General features: G+C 41.4%; 1 protein-coding gene across 2 annotated transcripts in view; it reads right to left on the bottom strand.

Moving 5' to 3' along the window:
• Positions 1 to 16,092, bottom strand: part of flt4 (fms related receptor tyrosine kinase 4) — a 106,615-nt gene extending 90,523 nt beyond the window's left edge. Inside the window, exon 1 of one of the 2 annotated variants that reach the window (XM_067456782.1) lies at positions 15,415 to 16,092. In XM_067456782.1, the coding sequence (XP_067312883.1) occupies positions 15,415 to 15,472 (58 nt within the window). In that variant the 5' untranslated portion in view covers positions 15,473 to 16,092. The remainder of the gene's footprint in view (positions 1 to 15,414) is intronic. The other variant, XM_067456781.1, reaches the window with a different exon arrangement.
• Between the last annotated feature and the right edge of the window lie 1,656 nt (positions 16,093 to 17,748).

The following is a 17,748-nucleotide window of genomic DNA, read 5'->3' as shown; positions in this document are numbered from 1 at the left end:
GATAGCAGGCTTAGAGATGTTAGGGCAGCGTTTTCTAAGACTAAACTGGCATGATGTGGTTCTGTGCCAAATCTTTCCCATATGGATGCGTTTCTACCGCACGGATGCTGTAGCTGCAGTCGTCTGGGCCGCTGACTGTTAACCTGTCAGTGTGATATATGACTGGAGTAATACATAAGCAGTTAGCAGGAGTTAACCCCAGATGAGGGCACACACTGTATGGCTTGTTTTAATTTAAAGCACGCCGCGATAGATACTGGATGTGTGCGGCGTTTAGGGGTGTGGCGTTTGTGGCGAAATTAATTCCTGCATAAAAAACAGCACCAGATTCTTTAGTGACCTGATCGTGTTAACCTAAGAGGAATTTAGGATCATGGAGGTCAAAATGTGATGAACTGCCTGAAACGCCTTCATTGTAACCAACACGTCACAATATTCCTCTGTGGAATAATTCACACGCAGAATAAAGGGTTGAGTTAGTTAGTAGTGTGCTGAAACTGGCGGCTATGGTACATTTCCCAAACACGATGAAAGTGCTTGACCAATCACAACACTGCAAAAAATGCTCCTCTTACTCAGTCATTTGGTCTTGTTTCTAGTCTAAATATCTAACAATTCTTAAATCAAGATGCATTTACTACACTGTAAAAAAAGTTACAGCCAGAAATGTTTAAGTACAATCGACTTGGATGTTATTTCAACTTAAACTATGTTAAACTGACTTTAAAAAAATGAGTTGCATCTTGTATAACTTATTTTAAAAAAGTTAAAACAATGTAAAAACACATGCTGTCATAACTTATTGAACATATCTGGTATATTTTTTTACAGTGTAGATAAGTAAAATGACATACGATATTTGTCCTTGTTTTCTTAAAGGGGTACTTCAGCGCTGGAAAGATGAATCTGTATTTAAACTGGGTCATTAATGTAGTAGAAGTGTGAAATTATTTTTGAATTTGGTGCTTTCTAGACTGAGAAAAGACAGAAAATGTATTTTTGTCTCATGGGGATGAAAGACTACAATTCCCAGAATGCTTCACTGCCCCGTGAGGCCACTCCCACAGCCACCGCTACTGGATTACTGTGACTGAGTTTGAGTTAGAGAACTGACACTACAGTTAAAAACTGAACGTGTGTGTTCAATATAAGGGTCGAGTCGCCGCGCGAGTCTCACAGCACTGAGCACTGACTGCAGGAGTGAGATAAATGAGCTGATGAGCTCTCGTGATGAGAGCTGAGGTAATCACGACTACACTCGCCGCATACATTCACAACGCGAGTTCAGTCTGGTGCGTTTCAGTTCATGCCTTTGCAAGCTTAACTTTCATAGAAATTAATTTGAGAAGTTAAAAGACTTCCATTGCTCAGCATAGCTGCGTTTAAATGAGTGCCTGCAGCTGCGAGCTGAGCTGTGAGTGTGATCTCCATTCCCCATGCACGAGTGTAAAACATGAGGAAATGGCTCCCTCTGCTGGCTGGAGTCTTTAGCCTCTGGCCAATCATTCCAAAGATGATCATCAATTTGCGTCATAGGAGGAATTTTTCCTGAAATTAAATGCATAAATCTCTTGTCTCAGTGGGATATGAGGAGGAAGCACAATCATTTGATTATACTCCAGGGTTTCTACTGATACAAGCCATATGCTAATCGCTGAAGTAACCCTTTAAAAATAATATCAAAATGAAGAGAGTTTTTGCTTCAGAGCCTGCGGTCCGTGATGAGAAATGTTCACGTGTGAGATGACATGGAGGCTGTTCTGTCTCACTGCTGTGAAATGAACAGTTATAATCTGGCTATAGTTGTGTGGTTTGCAGGATATTCTGCTTCCTGAGTAAAGCAGGACCTCTGTGCATCCATTACTGACAGTTAAACTCTGCCTGAATGTGGGCTGCTGGGTATTTTGGGAAGCGATGGAAACAGATAAATGGTGCACTCAGGAGCAGAGAGCGCTCATTTTGGCACTTTAAAGCGTTTATGCTGGATTGTTATTCACCGTGGTAAATATAACAGAGAGACATAAAGCCTTCAAAGGTAGTCATGAGGCAAAAGTCTTTTCCCTTTCGCTCGGAGGACGGAAGCATGGAGCCTTTGATAGGCTAATGCACTTTTTGTCCTAATCCAGTAAATTTCCTGTTTTCCTGCTTGGCTTTTCACTTCACAATTTCCTTTAGTGCGAGATAGAGAGACAGTGAAATGTTCATTTCATCTATCTATCTATCTATCTATCTATCTATCTATCTATCTATCTATCTATCTATCTATCTATCTATCTATCTATCTATCTATCTATCTGTCTGTCTATCTATCTATCTATCTATCTATCTATCTATCTATCTATCTATCTATCTATCTATCTATCTATCTATCTATCTATCTGTCTGTCTATCTATCTATCTATCTATCTATCTATCTATCTATCTATCTATCTATCTATCTATCTATCTGTCTATCTATCTATTTGTCTATCTATCTATTTGTCTATCTATCTATCTATCTATCTATCTATCTATCTATCTATCTATCTATCTATCTATCTATCTGTCTATCTATCTATCTGTCTATCTATCTGTCTGTCTATCTATCTATCTATCTATCTATCTATCTATCTATCTATCTATCTATCTATCTATCTATCTATCTATCTGTCTATCTATCTATTTGTCTATCTATCTATCTATCTATCTATCTATCTATCTATCTATCTATCTATCTATCTATCTATCTATCTGTCTGTCTGTCTGTCTGTCTGTCTGTCTGTCTGTCTGTCTGTCTGTCTATCTATCTATCTATCTATCATATCCATCCATCCACCCATCCATATTGCCAGAAGTGTTGTGCCGCCTGCCTTCACACACACATGAGCTTCCCATTGTTAATCCGTGGGGTTTAATCTGGAGTCGGCCCACCCTCTCTAACAGCTCCAGCTCTTCTGGGAAGGCTTTCCTCAAGGTTTAGGAGTGTGTTTATGGGGATTTTTGCCCATTCTTCTAGAAGCTCATTTGTGAGGTCAGGCACTGATGTTGGACGAGAAGGCCTGGCTCTCAGTCTCCGCTCTAATTCATCCCAAAGCTGTTCTATCGGGTTGAGCTCAGGACTCTGTGCAGGCCAGTCCAGTTCCTCCACACCAAACTCCTCATCCATGTCTTTATGGAGCGACGCTTTCTGCACTGGAGCGCAGTCATGCTGGGACAGGAAGGGGCCGTCCACAAACTGATCCCACAAAGTCAGGAGCATGAAATTGTCCAAAATGTCTTGGTGAAGCATTAAGAGTTCCTTTCACTGGAACTAAGAGGCCAACCCCTGAAAAACAACCCCACCCCATAATCCCCCTCCACCAAACTTTACACTTGGCTCAATGCAGTCAGGCGAGTCCCGTTCTCCTAGCGACCACCAAACCCAGAATCGTCTAGGGATGGCGAAAACGAAACATTTTCTTGATCGACCAACGAGCCTTAGTTTAAAATATGCTGCGCTATTTGAAATGACAGCCGCGAGCCCCGCCTGCAATTTCGCAACTCTGTCGCATCTGTCTATGATCTCTGCTGCTCTGCCTCCCGCTCTCTCTCCCACACACACACACACACTGTCCCGGCGTGGCCGCCTCCCTTCCACTCACGTCACTTTTTTAAAATCCCCTACAGCGCGAAACACGAGTCCCATAAACCCGCCCGGAGGAGCTTCTTTGTAATCGGAGGACAATGACTCCTTAGTTTCGAAATGGTTTGGGTACGAGGTGATCGCGTTGAAAAGAAAGGCGTTTGTCTAGCGTAAGAAGCTCATTCGCGCATTCATTGCCGCGGCTCATTTAAGAAAATGACCGCTCCGAAGAGACGCCGCTTTAGTTCGAGTTACCGCTGAAATGCAGATGTAATATTTTCCAAATGTAAGCCCATCTTAAGCGGAATGACGCTTCATACTGTCTTCTGCACCGGCTCTAACCTCGAGTGTTTTAGTCCGTTTACTTTTTGCAAACCTTTTGAGCGTGCAAACCCAAACGCTGTTTGTATTGGTTTATTAAGTACAAACGAGTGTGAGGGATTTGTTCACTTCACACAAAAAGATTTTGGAATGAGACGGCTAACTGTAGTAGCGTTTAGTCCACTGTATAAAAGCCTTAATCTATCTATCTATCTATCTATCTATCTATCTATCTATCTATCTATCTATCTATCTATCTATCTATCTATCTATCTATCTATCTATCTATATATCTATCTATCTGTCTGTCTGTCTGTCTGTCTGTCTGTCTGTCTGTCTGTCTATCTATCTATCTATCTATCTATCTATCTATCTATCTATCTATCTATCCCTCTATCTATCTATCCCTCTATCTATCTATCTATCTATCTATCTATCTATCCCTCTATCTATCTATCCCTCTATCTATCTATCTATCTATCCCTCTATCTATCTATCTATCTATCTATCTATCTATCTATCTATCTATCTATCTATCTATCTATCTATCTATCTATCTATCTATCTATCTGTCTGTCTGTCTGTCTGTCTGTCTGTCTGTCTGTCTGTCTATCTATCTATCTATCTATCTATCTATCTATCTATCTATCTATCTATCTATCTATCTATCTATCTATCTATCTATCTATCTATCTATCTATCTATCTATCTATCTATCTATCTGTCTGTCTGTCTGTCTGTCTGTCTGTCTGTCTGTCTGTCTATCTATCTATCTATCTATCTATCTATCTATCTATCTATCCCTCTATCTATCTATCCCTCTATCTATCTATCTATCTATCTATCTATCTATCTATCCCTCTATCTATCTATCCCTCTATCTATCTATCTATCTATCCCTCTATCTATCTATCTATCTATCTATCTATCTATCTATCTATCTATCTATCTATCTATCTATCTATCTATCTATCTATCTATCTATCTATCTATCTATCTGTCTGTCTGTCTGTCTGTCTGTCTGTCTGTCTGTCTGTCTATCTATCTATCTATCTATCTATCTATCTATCTATCTATCTATCCCTCTATCTATCTATCCCTCTATCTATCTATCTATCTATCTATCTATCTATCTATCTATCTATCTATCTATCTATCTATCTATCTATCTATCTATCTATCTATCTATCTATCTATCTATCTATCTATCTATCTATCTATCTATCTATCTATCCCTCTATCTATTATCAGCTGGGTCAGATCCCATCAGTCAGACAGTGGGGCACAGCAGGGCCTGAAATAGTTGTGTGTCCGGCCTGAAACCGGAGGGCATGTAGGCCACAGAACAGACCTCCTCCTTATATTGAGGAGTCAGCATCCATCAGGCCTCAGGAGGGGATGTACATGCACATTAAAACACCAGCGAGAGTTCCTCTGTCCTCTGGAGCCAAGGCCAGGGACACGCTTTGATTGCGCTGTCACCCGCAAACAGAGGATGAGATCCAAAAATGCGACTGTGTGTCCTTTCATGCACGTCTATCTGCCTACTTGTGGCCTTCCTATTTCCTGGCTGGGATTTGGGGTGAGGTCAGGATGTTGTGGGAGGGGAGACATCTGGTGTTTCCTACATGTTGCTTTCTCATCCCTTACTAGTATTTCCTGTACCTGAGGCGGCTGCCAAAACGACACTGTCTTCTTTCCACGGCATCACCGCATTTTCTGCCATCACTGTCAAGCGGAGATTCAGGCCCTTCATAGATATGACACAGTTCACTTAAACATATCGGTATCACTTTAGTATGGGGAACACACATTCACTATTAACTCCGACTTCTGCCTCAATAATCTCCTAATTTCCTGCTTATTAATAGTTAGTAAGGTAGTTTTTGTAGCGTTTAAGTTTAGGTATTGGGTCGGATTAAGGGATGTAGAATAAGCTCATGCAGAATAAGGCATTAATATGAGCTTTATAAGTGCTAATAAACAGACAATATCATAGTAATATGCATGATCATAAGCAAGTTACAGTTTTTCTCAGTCGCTTTGGTTCATTTCTCAGATCAGAATTGAAATTCTCAAAACTACCTGTTCAGTTCTCACATCATCGTGTCTCTTGTGCACATCAGAAAAGCAGTTTCTCATTTCTTTGAACAGGTTGCAAATGCTTTGGTACATCCATGCCAATGATTATGTCCAATTCTCTGTCGTTTCCTACATTATCAGGTGCTTATGTCATGTTGATCAGAATGTATTATATTGGGTCTCTGTTGAATAGTCTAACTCCCCTCAACATTTAGGCACAAGCTCACAGCATAAGTCTTTACAAAATGGTTAAGTTATCATAATATGTCAAGCATATTTCTATACTTTCTATATTTCCATTAGACTTTTTTTCTAAATCTGTCCTGAATTGGTAAATTGCTCTCAGGTGAATCTTGACCTTATCTAACGCAGGTGCTTCTCATGAAACATCAACTAGCAGGTGTATATATATATATATATTTCTACAGCGCAGCATGTACAGTTTTTCCTGTCTTCACATTTCCTCTTTAGGTTTTTTTTTTTGTGTGTGTGTGTGTGTGTGTGTGTGTGTGTGTGTGTGTGTGTGTGTGTGTGTGTGTGTGTGTGTGTGTGTGTGTGTGTGTGTGTGTGTGTGCTATTCAGTGCTGTCTTTTCATTTCTGTATCTCAAAGACATGTTCTGTCAATAAAATACAGTACAAAAGTGTAAATTTGAATCTTTTCCATTCTCTTGCAATTACACTCACACACACACACACACACTACGATGTAACTTACAATTGACAATAATTGTCATCAAAACTTTAGCCGTAGTTTCCATCAGATCACCCCTCCAGAGTAAACTGTTATATTGACAACATGACTGAACAGTCTGACTGTCTTACCCGAACACAATGACACAAGGACTTGTCATTCTGATGGCACTGACATGTTCATCGACACAGAGATTTACTTCTGAGAGATGAACGGCTTTTGCACAACCTGTTCTCATTGGCAAAACGTAGGTGTGGAAACGTTTTTGCAAACCACAAAATACGCACCAATAGGTGTATATCTCGACAGTTTCAAAGTGAAATGAACACTAGAGGCAGTAACGCCGCATTCACACGGGGCGTAGGCGTTAACGCTTCCCATTTACTTTGAATGGGTGACATCATCCGTTGCCGAACTGAATTGTGGGTTCCGTCGCGGCGCTTCACTCGCGTTGCAAGCGGCAGAAGTTGAAGAATTCTCAACTTTTCAAGCGCCAGCGCAGGCGTCATCCAATCAGATCGCCGTATGCAAATATCCTACAGCAGACGCTAGCCAATTGCGTTCATTACAGCTCCGTGAACCATCCAGACCATAGACCGTTAAAAATCCAGACACAGCTCCTGGACCACTACGTGATATTCTTCCCGCTGTCGGCTTAACAGCTTCGTGCACCTGTGCAGTGCGCTGACAACAACTACACGGGCAATCGCATTCACACATACAACCAAATCGGCATCCATTTCGTCTCACAGACTAGCTGCCATAAAAAGGCGCTTTTTTGGTTTGTGTTTTGGTCCAAGCGGCAAGTTAATGTGATTGGCTGTTGTCATTATGACGATCGCGTCAGCACCCAGCTTCAGCCACGCCCTCCGTCAAGTGTTAACGCCTACGCCCCGTGTGAATGCGGCGTAAGACAGCATTTTTTTATCGGTTTCTTTTTTTTTTACCATAGTTCATGATTTGTAAACGAATACATTTTGGAGTTTGCGTCACTTAACCAGCTCCATATGTTCGGATTTTCTGACCTATTACGCTGGATAGCTCAGCTGGTGCAGATTTGACCTTGCCATGCTGAAAGCTCGGGAACGAATCCCGTGAAAAACAGGTCATGATAAAAGAGCTCAAAGACGAGTTCATAACACAAGCTCAAATGGCATGGACACAATCTTATTCTTGTCACATTTGCTGTGGTTAACACTATCGGGTCGGTTTAGGGTTTAGTGTGGGTGTACGTTAAAAAACCAACGTAACCAGATTCACGCACATCTGTTCCGGAAAAAACGAAGCTTTAGCGCCACCCAGTGGACATTTCACTTTGAAACTGTCGCGATATGAACCTATTTGTACGTATTTTGAGGTTTGCAAAAACGTTGCCACAGGTACGTTTTTCCAATGAGAGCTGGCTGCTTCTGCAGGTTATCCATGGTGTTCTGCTATTTGTACAAATTGTTTGGAGAAATGCACTTACTGTTCTGCAAATTGTGAGTTTGATTCGAGAAATGTACCAAAGTGACTGAGAAAAACTGTAACTCTGACTTTAGCCTCAATAATCTCCTAATTTCCTGCTTATTAATAGTTAGTAAGGTAGTTTTTGTAGCGTTTAAGTTTAGGTATTGGGTCGGATTAAGGGATGTAGAATAAGCTCATGCAGAATAAGGCATTAATATGAGCTTTAATAAACGTATGCGTTGTGCGTTACTAAACTTCACTCACTGCACTGTTGTTCACTTCATTGATTTGCACTATATCTGTTATTTGCCTTGCGCTGCTTTATTTAACTCTATTTTAAATGTTATTCTATGTCTTTTTTATCATTCCCTTATTGTATAGTTGTACCCACATTTTATATTTTATATTTGATCTAGTTATTTTGTAGGCTTTAATGTGAATGTATGCACCGGGGTCTGAGAGCAACACAATTTCGATTCTCTGTATGTACTGTACATGTGGAAATTGACAATAAAGCAGACTTGAACTTGAACTTTATAAGTGCTAATAAACAGACAATCTCATAGTAATATGCATGATAATAAGCAACTAGTTAATAGTTAATAACTGAACCTTAAAATAAAGTGCTACCAACACATTTTGACACAATTTAAATGTGTTCAATGAACCTAATATATTTAAAACTGAGGTTTACTTAATTAATTTGTGTTTAAACGACATGAAACATTTGTGTTGACAGAACTAACTGGGCAGTGGATCTGTAGTTCCCAGCATGCTTTGCAAGGGACTGCATTATGAGAGTAAATTTAGGGATTAAAGTGTTATTATATGTGTTTTTCTGTAAAGGGAAAGTGTTGTTAGTTAATGTTAGTGTTTAATGTTCAGTTATGTTGGACATTTAGAGGCGTTTCTGTGATTACCGTTATGCTGAATATGCTAATGGAAGAGTTACACAAGCCCTTTCTTACATTTTCATTATATACATTGTGTAATATGATGATGACATTTTGACAAGTTTAAAAAAAGTCATGTTATAAGTATATAAATATAATTTAAACTGTATTTGATAAAATTGAGTTGGACCAACTTAATTACATTTCATTGCATGAATTATATTTTAATGAGTTGGGGCTACACATATTTATTAGATAGATAGCCCTCAATTAAATTGAGTTTGTCCAATGAGGGAGAGAGAGAGAGAGAGAGCGAGAGAGAGAGAGAGCGAGAGAGAGAGAGAGAGAGAGAGAGAGAGAGAGAGAGAGAGAGCGAGAGAGAGAGAGAGAGCGAGAGAGAGAGAGAGAGAGAGAGAGAGAGAGAGAGAGAGAGAGCGAGAGAGAGAGAGAGAGAGAGAGAGAGAGAGAGAGAGAGAGAGAGAGAGAGAGAGAGAGAGAGAGAGAGAGAGAGAGAGAGGGAGAGGGAGAGGGAGAGGGAGAGGGAGAGGGAGAGGGAGAGAGAGCGAGAGAGAGAGAGAGAGAGAGAGAGAGAGAGAGAGAGAGAGAGAGAGAGAGAGAGAGAGAGAGAGAGAGAGAGAGGTTTCTGCTGATACTGGAACAGTAGGAATACAAGTCCTTAATATGAATCAAACTCAGCTGAAAGTACAAATTAGAAACAATCAAATTAGCCAGATCTCTAGAGGAGTCACAGGTTCCATGTGGGCCAGATCACGAAACACAGACATGGATATCAGATGAATGTGAAATCGGTCAGCGGAGGCGACGGACGAGCTTTCCCATGAACCCTCACTGACCTCCAATGGCAGGCCATGCCATATCGCTGACCAGAGAAATCTAACACTTCTACGCCTCACAGCGCACCATGAAATATCGCCATAGGCCATGGAGCTCATTCCAATTACACGACTCTGCGCTTAAACCAATAAGCTTCAGGTTTTCCTCCACCGAGGCCCCTCAAGAAGGACCTCAATTTAAAGTGAAAACACCGTATATAACCCGATGACAAGCCCTTTAAGCACAGCAGACTGAGAGCCTATTGGAGAAGTCCGCGTGTATAGTAAGTGATATAACAGAAGTCACTGAATGACAAAATAAAGAAAAGGAGAACATTATTCTGCAGCTCTTAAATACTTCGTTGTGTTTATTTGAACATTTACTGTGTTATATTATCTGTGGGAGTGCACTGAATGCTCCATTCTCGTCATGTAATTAAATAAGTCTGTCTCAACAGACCAAACACAGATTTTAGATTTTCTGGAGACATTCAGCCCTCCTGTTGGATTGGGGTCCAATCGACCACTAAAGAAAAGGAAAAGTCTACCGTTTAGGTCATTTTTTCAGTGTTTGGGTAGTTTTTGTGTTACACAGATCCTGGGTCAGACGTAACAACCCAGTGTTTGGGTAGATTGGACGGGTTATGGAGTCCAGCGGCGTTACTGTGGAAACGGCACAACAGAGACTGCTCGATTGCACGTGTTTTACTTCTAATATGCAAATTTAAATGTAGGCAATATGTTTAAAATACTATATAAAATATGCTATACTGTAAAATATGTTCCAAAAAAAAAAAAGGAATTATTATGCAAGCCAGTGTGGAGTATGTTTTTTTTTTTTTTAAAGGATTTAAGGTCATCCGTAGACATTTGTTCATGTATGAATTAAAAAAAAAAAAAATTATATCGCAGTGAAAATTAATCAACTGGGCAACCCAATTTGCTGGGTAAAATGAACCCAACATGCGTTCTGTGCTATATTTACCAGCCCTTGCCTTGACAAAGAGCCCAAATTGGGTTGTTTTGAGTATTGGTTTCCATGCAATGCGCCAAAAATCTACATAATGAAAAAAAATATATATATGTATAATCAATTATAAAATATGCTTTATAATTTCAAACTATTTCTACAGTGTTAGGGGTCAGTCTGACCCACAGTATTTCTGTTCTAAATGATCTGCAGAGACACACATTTAAATGTTTGTTTGTGTGTGTGTCATGACTACGGTCATATGTATGGCCTGTTTTCGTTGTGTTCTGGCCCCTGTATTTCCTGTTTTCATTTGTCACATGTTCCTTTGTCTAGTTTCCCGCCACTTGTCTGTTGCCATAGTCACCCTCGTTAGTTCAGTTAATTTTCATCTGTGTCTCCTGTGCCGCTCGTTATGTCTGTCATCAGTGTTTGTACTTACGTTCCTCTTTGTTCAGGCTCTCGTTGTCCGGTCTTGAGTTAAGTCCGTTATGTTAAAGGTGTTTAGTGTTCTGTTTGAAGTCTCTGAATAAAGCCTGTGTGTTTGGAAGTCCTGGATCTCCTCATCTCTGCTGAACTACACTCCCCTAAAGGATTATTAGGAACCCGAAAGCATTCTTTAGAAATGTCGGGCCCATATTGATAGGAGAGCATCTTGCAGTTGATGGAGATTTGTGGGATGCACATCCAGGGCACGAAGCTCCCGTTCCACCACATCCCAAAGATGCTCTATTGGGTTGAGATCTGGGGACTGTGGCGGCCATTTTAGTTCAGTCAACTCATTGTCATGTTCAAGAAACCAATCTGAAATGATCGGAGCTTTGTGACATGGTGCATTATCCTGCTGGAAGTAGCCATCAGAGGATGGGCACATGGTGGTCATAAAGGGATGGACATGGTCAGAAACAATGCTCAGGTAGGCCGTGGCATTTAAACGATGCCCAATTGGCACTAAGGGGCCTAAAGTGTGGCAAGAAAACATCCCCCACACCATTACACCACCACCACCAGCCTGCACAGTGGGAACAAGGCATGATGGATCCATGTTCTCATTCTGTTTACGCCAAATTCTGACTCTACCATCTGAATGTCTCAACAGAAATCGAGACTCATCAGACCAGTCAACATTTCTCCAGTCTTCAACTGTCCAATTTTGGTGAGCTTGTGCAAATTGTCGCCTCTTTTTCCTGTTTGTAGTGGAGATGAGTGGTCCCCGGTGGGGTCTTCTGCTGGTGTAGCCCATCCGCCTCAAGGTTGTGTGTGTTGTGGCTTCACAAATGCTTTGCTGCATACCTCGGTTGTAACGAGTGGTTATTTCAGTCAAAGTTGCTCTTCTATCAGCTTGAATCAGTCGGCCCATTCTCCTCTGACCTCGAGCATCAACAAGGCATTTTCTCCCACAGGACTGCTGCATACTGGATGCTCTTCCCTTTTCACACCATTCTTTGTAAACCCTAGAAATGGTTGTGTGTGTAAATCCCAGTAACTGAGCAGATTGTGAAATACTCAGACCGGCCCGTCTGGCACCAACAACCATGCCACGCTCAAAACGGCTTAAATCACCTTTCTTTCCCATTCTGACATTCAGTCTGGAGTTCAGGAGATTGTCTTGACCAGGACCACACCCCTAAATGCACTGAAGAACTGCCATGTGATTGGCTGATTAGATAATTGCATTAATGAGAAATTGAACAGGTGTTCCTAATAATCCTTTAGGTGTGTGTAGATGCACACTGTGATGAAAACACCAACAAGAACATTATTTATACTTAGTGTAAGTAGGATGTATTGCTAAATAGCCTCTGATGTCAAGGTGCAATTTTGCATAACCTTCAAGTCTTAAATATCATAAATTCTCATGTATTTCATATTTTAGTGTTTTACAAGCTACAATAAAGTTTTGACATTTTTTACCTGACTTTGCTGTTGATTTTTTTGCTAATTGCATGAAAACCAATGGTGGCCCAAAAGCAGCTGGTGCAACCAAAAGCTGTACCACCAAGTCAAAGATAATATTTTGGTGATTCATGTTTTACATCTGCAAGGCAAAACCCACAAGAAATGAATAGCACACATGATTTGAGGCATCACTCGTGTCTGTAAAGCACCACATTTACAAAACTGAAGGTTTATAGCACAAATCCACAGTATGAGCAGAAGTAATAGCGATAGAACATATTTAATAGCATTGCTCCAGAATATCAATAAAACACTGAGACGTCAAACCCCAGCCTCCATACACCGCGCGGCTAATGTGAAACACATTGCTAAAAGAGACATCTCGACATCATCGCTTTACATTTACACCTTTATAGCGTTCATCTCCAGTCATATTTCATCTTAGAAACATTCTGGAGAGCAGATGATGAGGTGTTTGTTCCGCACTAATAGAGTTTAATCAGGGAAATCTCCAGACGTTATAAATACTGTCATATGCATCCTAAAGCCAAATCTTCACATGCAGATGATTAATAAAAGGCTATATCAGTTCTGCTCTTGAAATCAGCATTTAAAAAGCATGCTGGAAAGCGTTTCAGCACACACACACACACACACACACACACACAGTGTTATGACACAGCAGTCAAACATTGGGTCACCAAGCTGCCATGGCCCATGTGGTTCTCATTTGTGCTGTTTTAATGCAGACATCTATAGGTGGAGTTCTTCTAGTTCCTGAGCACTGAGACAGAGCTCATCCGTCTGCCATTTTGAGGCTTAATCTGATGAAGTGAGTTTTCCGATCACCTAATGACGACACCTGCCCTCGCGAGGCTCTCCGTAAAGCCAGCTAAACGTGCTCTCACACAGCTCAGCTCTTTATTATGATTGGCTGGAGCCGTACCCCTGACCGAGGGTCTGCTTTCAGAGGTGTTCTGCTGGAATAAAACTGTGTACATAAGAAATACCACAGCGGAAAAATGCAGGATATCGATAACAGCAAACACCAGCAAACGGCATGAAGATTAAAGCCGTAATGAAAACATGATTTGGCATCTGTAAGACGGCTCAAAGCCCAGATAGCCATGCCTATCCCTGCTCAAAAACAACATCACAGTCACTCGCTTCAACCCAACACTGGGTCAAATGTGGACAAGCCCAACTTTAAAAATGTAACCCAACGGTTGGGTTTGTCCATCTTGACCATTCGTCCATTCCACCATCTTATGTTCATGCAACCTGAATTACTTTCACTGTATGATCAATAAGTTATGACAACTCATCAAAATAAGTTTTAAAGTCAGTTTAATGCATTTTAATTTGAAATGACTTAAACATCCAAGTTGATTGTACTTAACAAGTTAAGATGGCCAGTGTTTTCATCGATAACTGTGTTTGCGTGCATGTTTGAGTGTATGTGTGTGTGTGTGTGTGTGTGTGTGTGTGTGTGTGTGTTTGCGTGCATGTTTGAGTGTATGTGTGAGCGTGTGTGTGTGTGTGTGTGTGTGTGTGTCTGCGTGCATGTTTGAGTGTATGTGTGAGTGTGTGTGTGTGTGTGTGTGTGTTTGTGTGTGTGTGTGTGTGCGTGCATGTTTGAGTGTATGTGTATGTGTGAGCGTGTGTGTGTGAGCGTGCATGTTTGAGTGTGTGTGTGTGTGTGTGTGTGTGTGTGTGTGTGTGTGTGTGTGTGTGTGTGTGTGTGTGTGTGTGTGTGTGTGTGTGTGTGTGTAAGTTTGTGCGTGTGTGTGTATGTCTGTTCAACTATTTTTTAAGTAAGTTTAATGTAATTTAATTTGAAATGACAAACATCGAAGTTGATTGCACTTAATTATGTAAGGCTGCAACTTTTTTACAGTGTTCAGTGTTCTTGTCGATAAGTGTGTGTGTGTGTGTGTGTGTGTGTGTGTGTGTGTGTGTGTGTGTGTGTGTGTGTGTGTGTGTGTGTGTGTGTGTGTGTGTTCAACTTTTTTATAAGTTGTACAATATTCAACAAATGTTTTAAGTCAGTTTAATGTCATTTACGTTAAAATGACTTAAACATCCAAGTTGATTTTACTTAAAAATTTAAGACGCCAACATTTTTACAGTGTTCTCATCGATAAAACTGATTTACAATTGACGAGAATAAAGACAAGGCTCCCTCTAGTGATAAATCTCATGCAATTCATTAAAACAAGACATTGATTGCACTGAATTTGTCCATGTGAATATGGGAAGCAATGCGTTAAAATGATAAAGAATTATGCAAAACCAACTGAAGACCAGTCATGGTCATTCCGCGAACAAGCAAAATCCCATGAAACATAATTTTCAATAAATCCAAGATATGTTGTTGTTGTCGCGATTGCACGTTATTGTGCATATTTGCAATTGTGCAACTCGTTAATAAGAGTTCTGTATAAAACAGGGAAGAGTTGACGCACATACACAAACTTTTACAGGAGTGAGAATTGAACCTACATTCACTAGGAGCGAACTTTCACACTTTTCTGGCCGAGATTGATCCAGAACAGATTCGAACCCACTTCACTGGGACGTTTGGCGCGCTCCAGTCGCGTCAGATTTGCGGCTCATAATCTGAACGTTTTAATGTTTAGCGTCAGAATCCCAGAATGAAACGCGCTAATCTCACCTGAGAAGAAGGGGATCCCGATCCAAATCCGACAGAAGAGCGTGAAATCTCTCTTCATTTCCAGGTCTCCAGTCCTCCGGTTGTGTCAGATATTCTCGCAGACCTGCGCGTCTCCTGATGGCATTGAGCTGAAGCGCCAGATTCAGATTCAGGTGAAGCCAGAAAGCGTCTCCTAAAGAGAGGATGTGCCACAGGACGACGGGAATAAAACGCGCTTTTTCCTGTTGAAGAGAGAATCCTGAAGTTCTGAATGGATTTACAATCATTTCCTTTTCCTCTGACTCACTCATCTGATCTGCCTCCTCCGTGAGGATAATACTGAGACAGCGAGTGTGTGTGTGTGTGTGTGACTTTAATCTGACATGTCCCCCTGAGGACTCATTTGATCGCATGTGTTCTGTGTTAATGCTGTCTGAAGTTCGGGGATGTGTTGTGACAGCGATTGATTGAGCGTGTCTCGGTGTTTGCGGATCTGAATGAGAAGGATCTCAATCCCTCTGATCATTAAAACCCAATCAGATCTCTGCATCGCCTGGGTGTTTTAAAAAGGTTTTTTTTTAAATGACAGCATTTTGAAATGAAGAGTGCCATGTGTGTGTGTGAGAGTGAGAAAGAGAGAGAGAGAGCCCTTGATTATATTGCATTGTGGAGACCAAATGTCCCCATAAGGACAGTAAATCCTGAGATCACCAGCCAGCGGTCCCCACTTTTCAAAAGGCTTATAAATCACACAGGATGAGTTTTTTAGAGAAAGTAAAAATGTAGAATGTTTCCTGTGATTGGTAGGTTTACAGTGTGTGTGTGTGTGTGTGTGTGTGTGTGTGTGTGTGTGTGTGTGTGTGTGTGTGTGTGTGTGTGTGTGTGTGTGTGTGTGTGTGTGTGTGTGTGTGTGTGTGTGTGATTAAGACTGGCAGCGCTACCAAAAGGACAGTCGAAACAGTTGGCAAAATTTTGCTCTACTTCAGGTGTGATAGGCAGACTTGGTGTGTGTGTGAGTGTGTGCACGCACGTGTGTGTGTGTGTGTGTGTGTGTGTGTGTGTGTGAGTTTTCACAGGCATGCCGTATGTTTGCTTTGGCTCTTGAAGCGTTCATTAGTGTGGCTGTTATGACGGCCAGGGGATTCTCAGCTCATAATGTTTCTGGCACGAGCTGACGAGCTGACTCTAGACCAGCCGTACTCAGGGCGGACGTTTGCTTAACCGGTCGAGGCTAACGGCATTCAGTCTATATGAACAAAATGCTTGTGCATTATTATTAATCGTCATTCCCTCCAGAGGCGTCGCTCCTGCGGGTGAAGAGCTCTGGATGCTGAAGAGACAGCGGCCCTCAGCCGGACAGAAAGAGACGCAGGGCTGTTCTGAAAATCAACATCCTTCAACTCTTCTGCCGTTTTCTGGAGTCTAATGCATTCTGCATTATTGAGTTGATTCTCATGATAAACAGATAGTGTTTAAAAAACATGAGTTAGACGTATAACTCTATTAGAGTATTTCTGTGCCAAACACACTCCTTCAGGATTAGAACAAGCTTCAGAAAGTTTTTTATGAGTATGGCCCTGTGTGACATCATAAAGGGCGGAACTCCTTATATGGGCACTTCACACACACACACACACACACACACACACACACACACACTTGTAGAACTCCGGAAACACAAACTGCATCCACTGTTCCCTTAACACTGGGCTATTGGGGAAGCTGAACAAGCTGATCTTTCCCTCACACACACACACACACACACACACTTTTTAGTGACATTGTTGATCTTGTGTCTAAACACTCAACCCCAGTGCTGCCGACGGCTCCTTTAACCCCAACAAAACTTGTTTGTGTGTGTATGTGTGAGTGTCTGTGTGTCTGTGTGAGTGTCTGTGTGAGTGTCTGTGTGTCTGTGTGAGTGTCTGTGTGAGTGTCTGTGTGTCTGTGTGAGTGTCTGTGTGAGTGTCTGTGTGTCTGTGTGAGTGTCTGTGTGAGTGTCTGTGTGAGTGTCTGTGTGTCTGTGTGAGTGTCTGTGTGAGTGTCTGTGTGAGTGTCTGTGTGTCTGTGTGAGTGTCTGTGTGAGTGTCTGTGTGAGTGTCTGTGTGTCTGTGTGAGTGTCTGTGTGAGTGTCTGTGTGAGTGTCTGTGTGTCTGTGTGAGTGTCTGTGTGAGTGTCTGTGTGAGTGTCTGTGTGTCTGTGTGAGTGTCTGTGTGAGTGTCTGTGTGAGTGTCTGTGTGTCTGTGTGAGTGTCTGTGTGAGTGTCTGTGTGAGTGTCTGTGTGTCTGTGTGAGTGTCTGTGTGAGTGTCTGTGTGAGTGTCTGTGTGAGTGTCTGTGTGAGTGTCTGTGTGAGT

Source organism: Pseudorasbora parva, chromosome 11, assembly GCF_024679245.1.
Source record: "Pseudorasbora parva isolate DD20220531a chromosome 11, ASM2467924v1, whole genome shotgun sequence".
In the NCBI taxonomy this organism is placed as follows: domain Eukaryota; kingdom Metazoa; phylum Chordata; class Actinopteri; order Cypriniformes; family Gobionidae; genus Pseudorasbora; species Pseudorasbora parva.
Note: the sequence above shows the minus strand (reverse complement) of the source record. Positions and strands in the feature narration are given on the sequence as shown.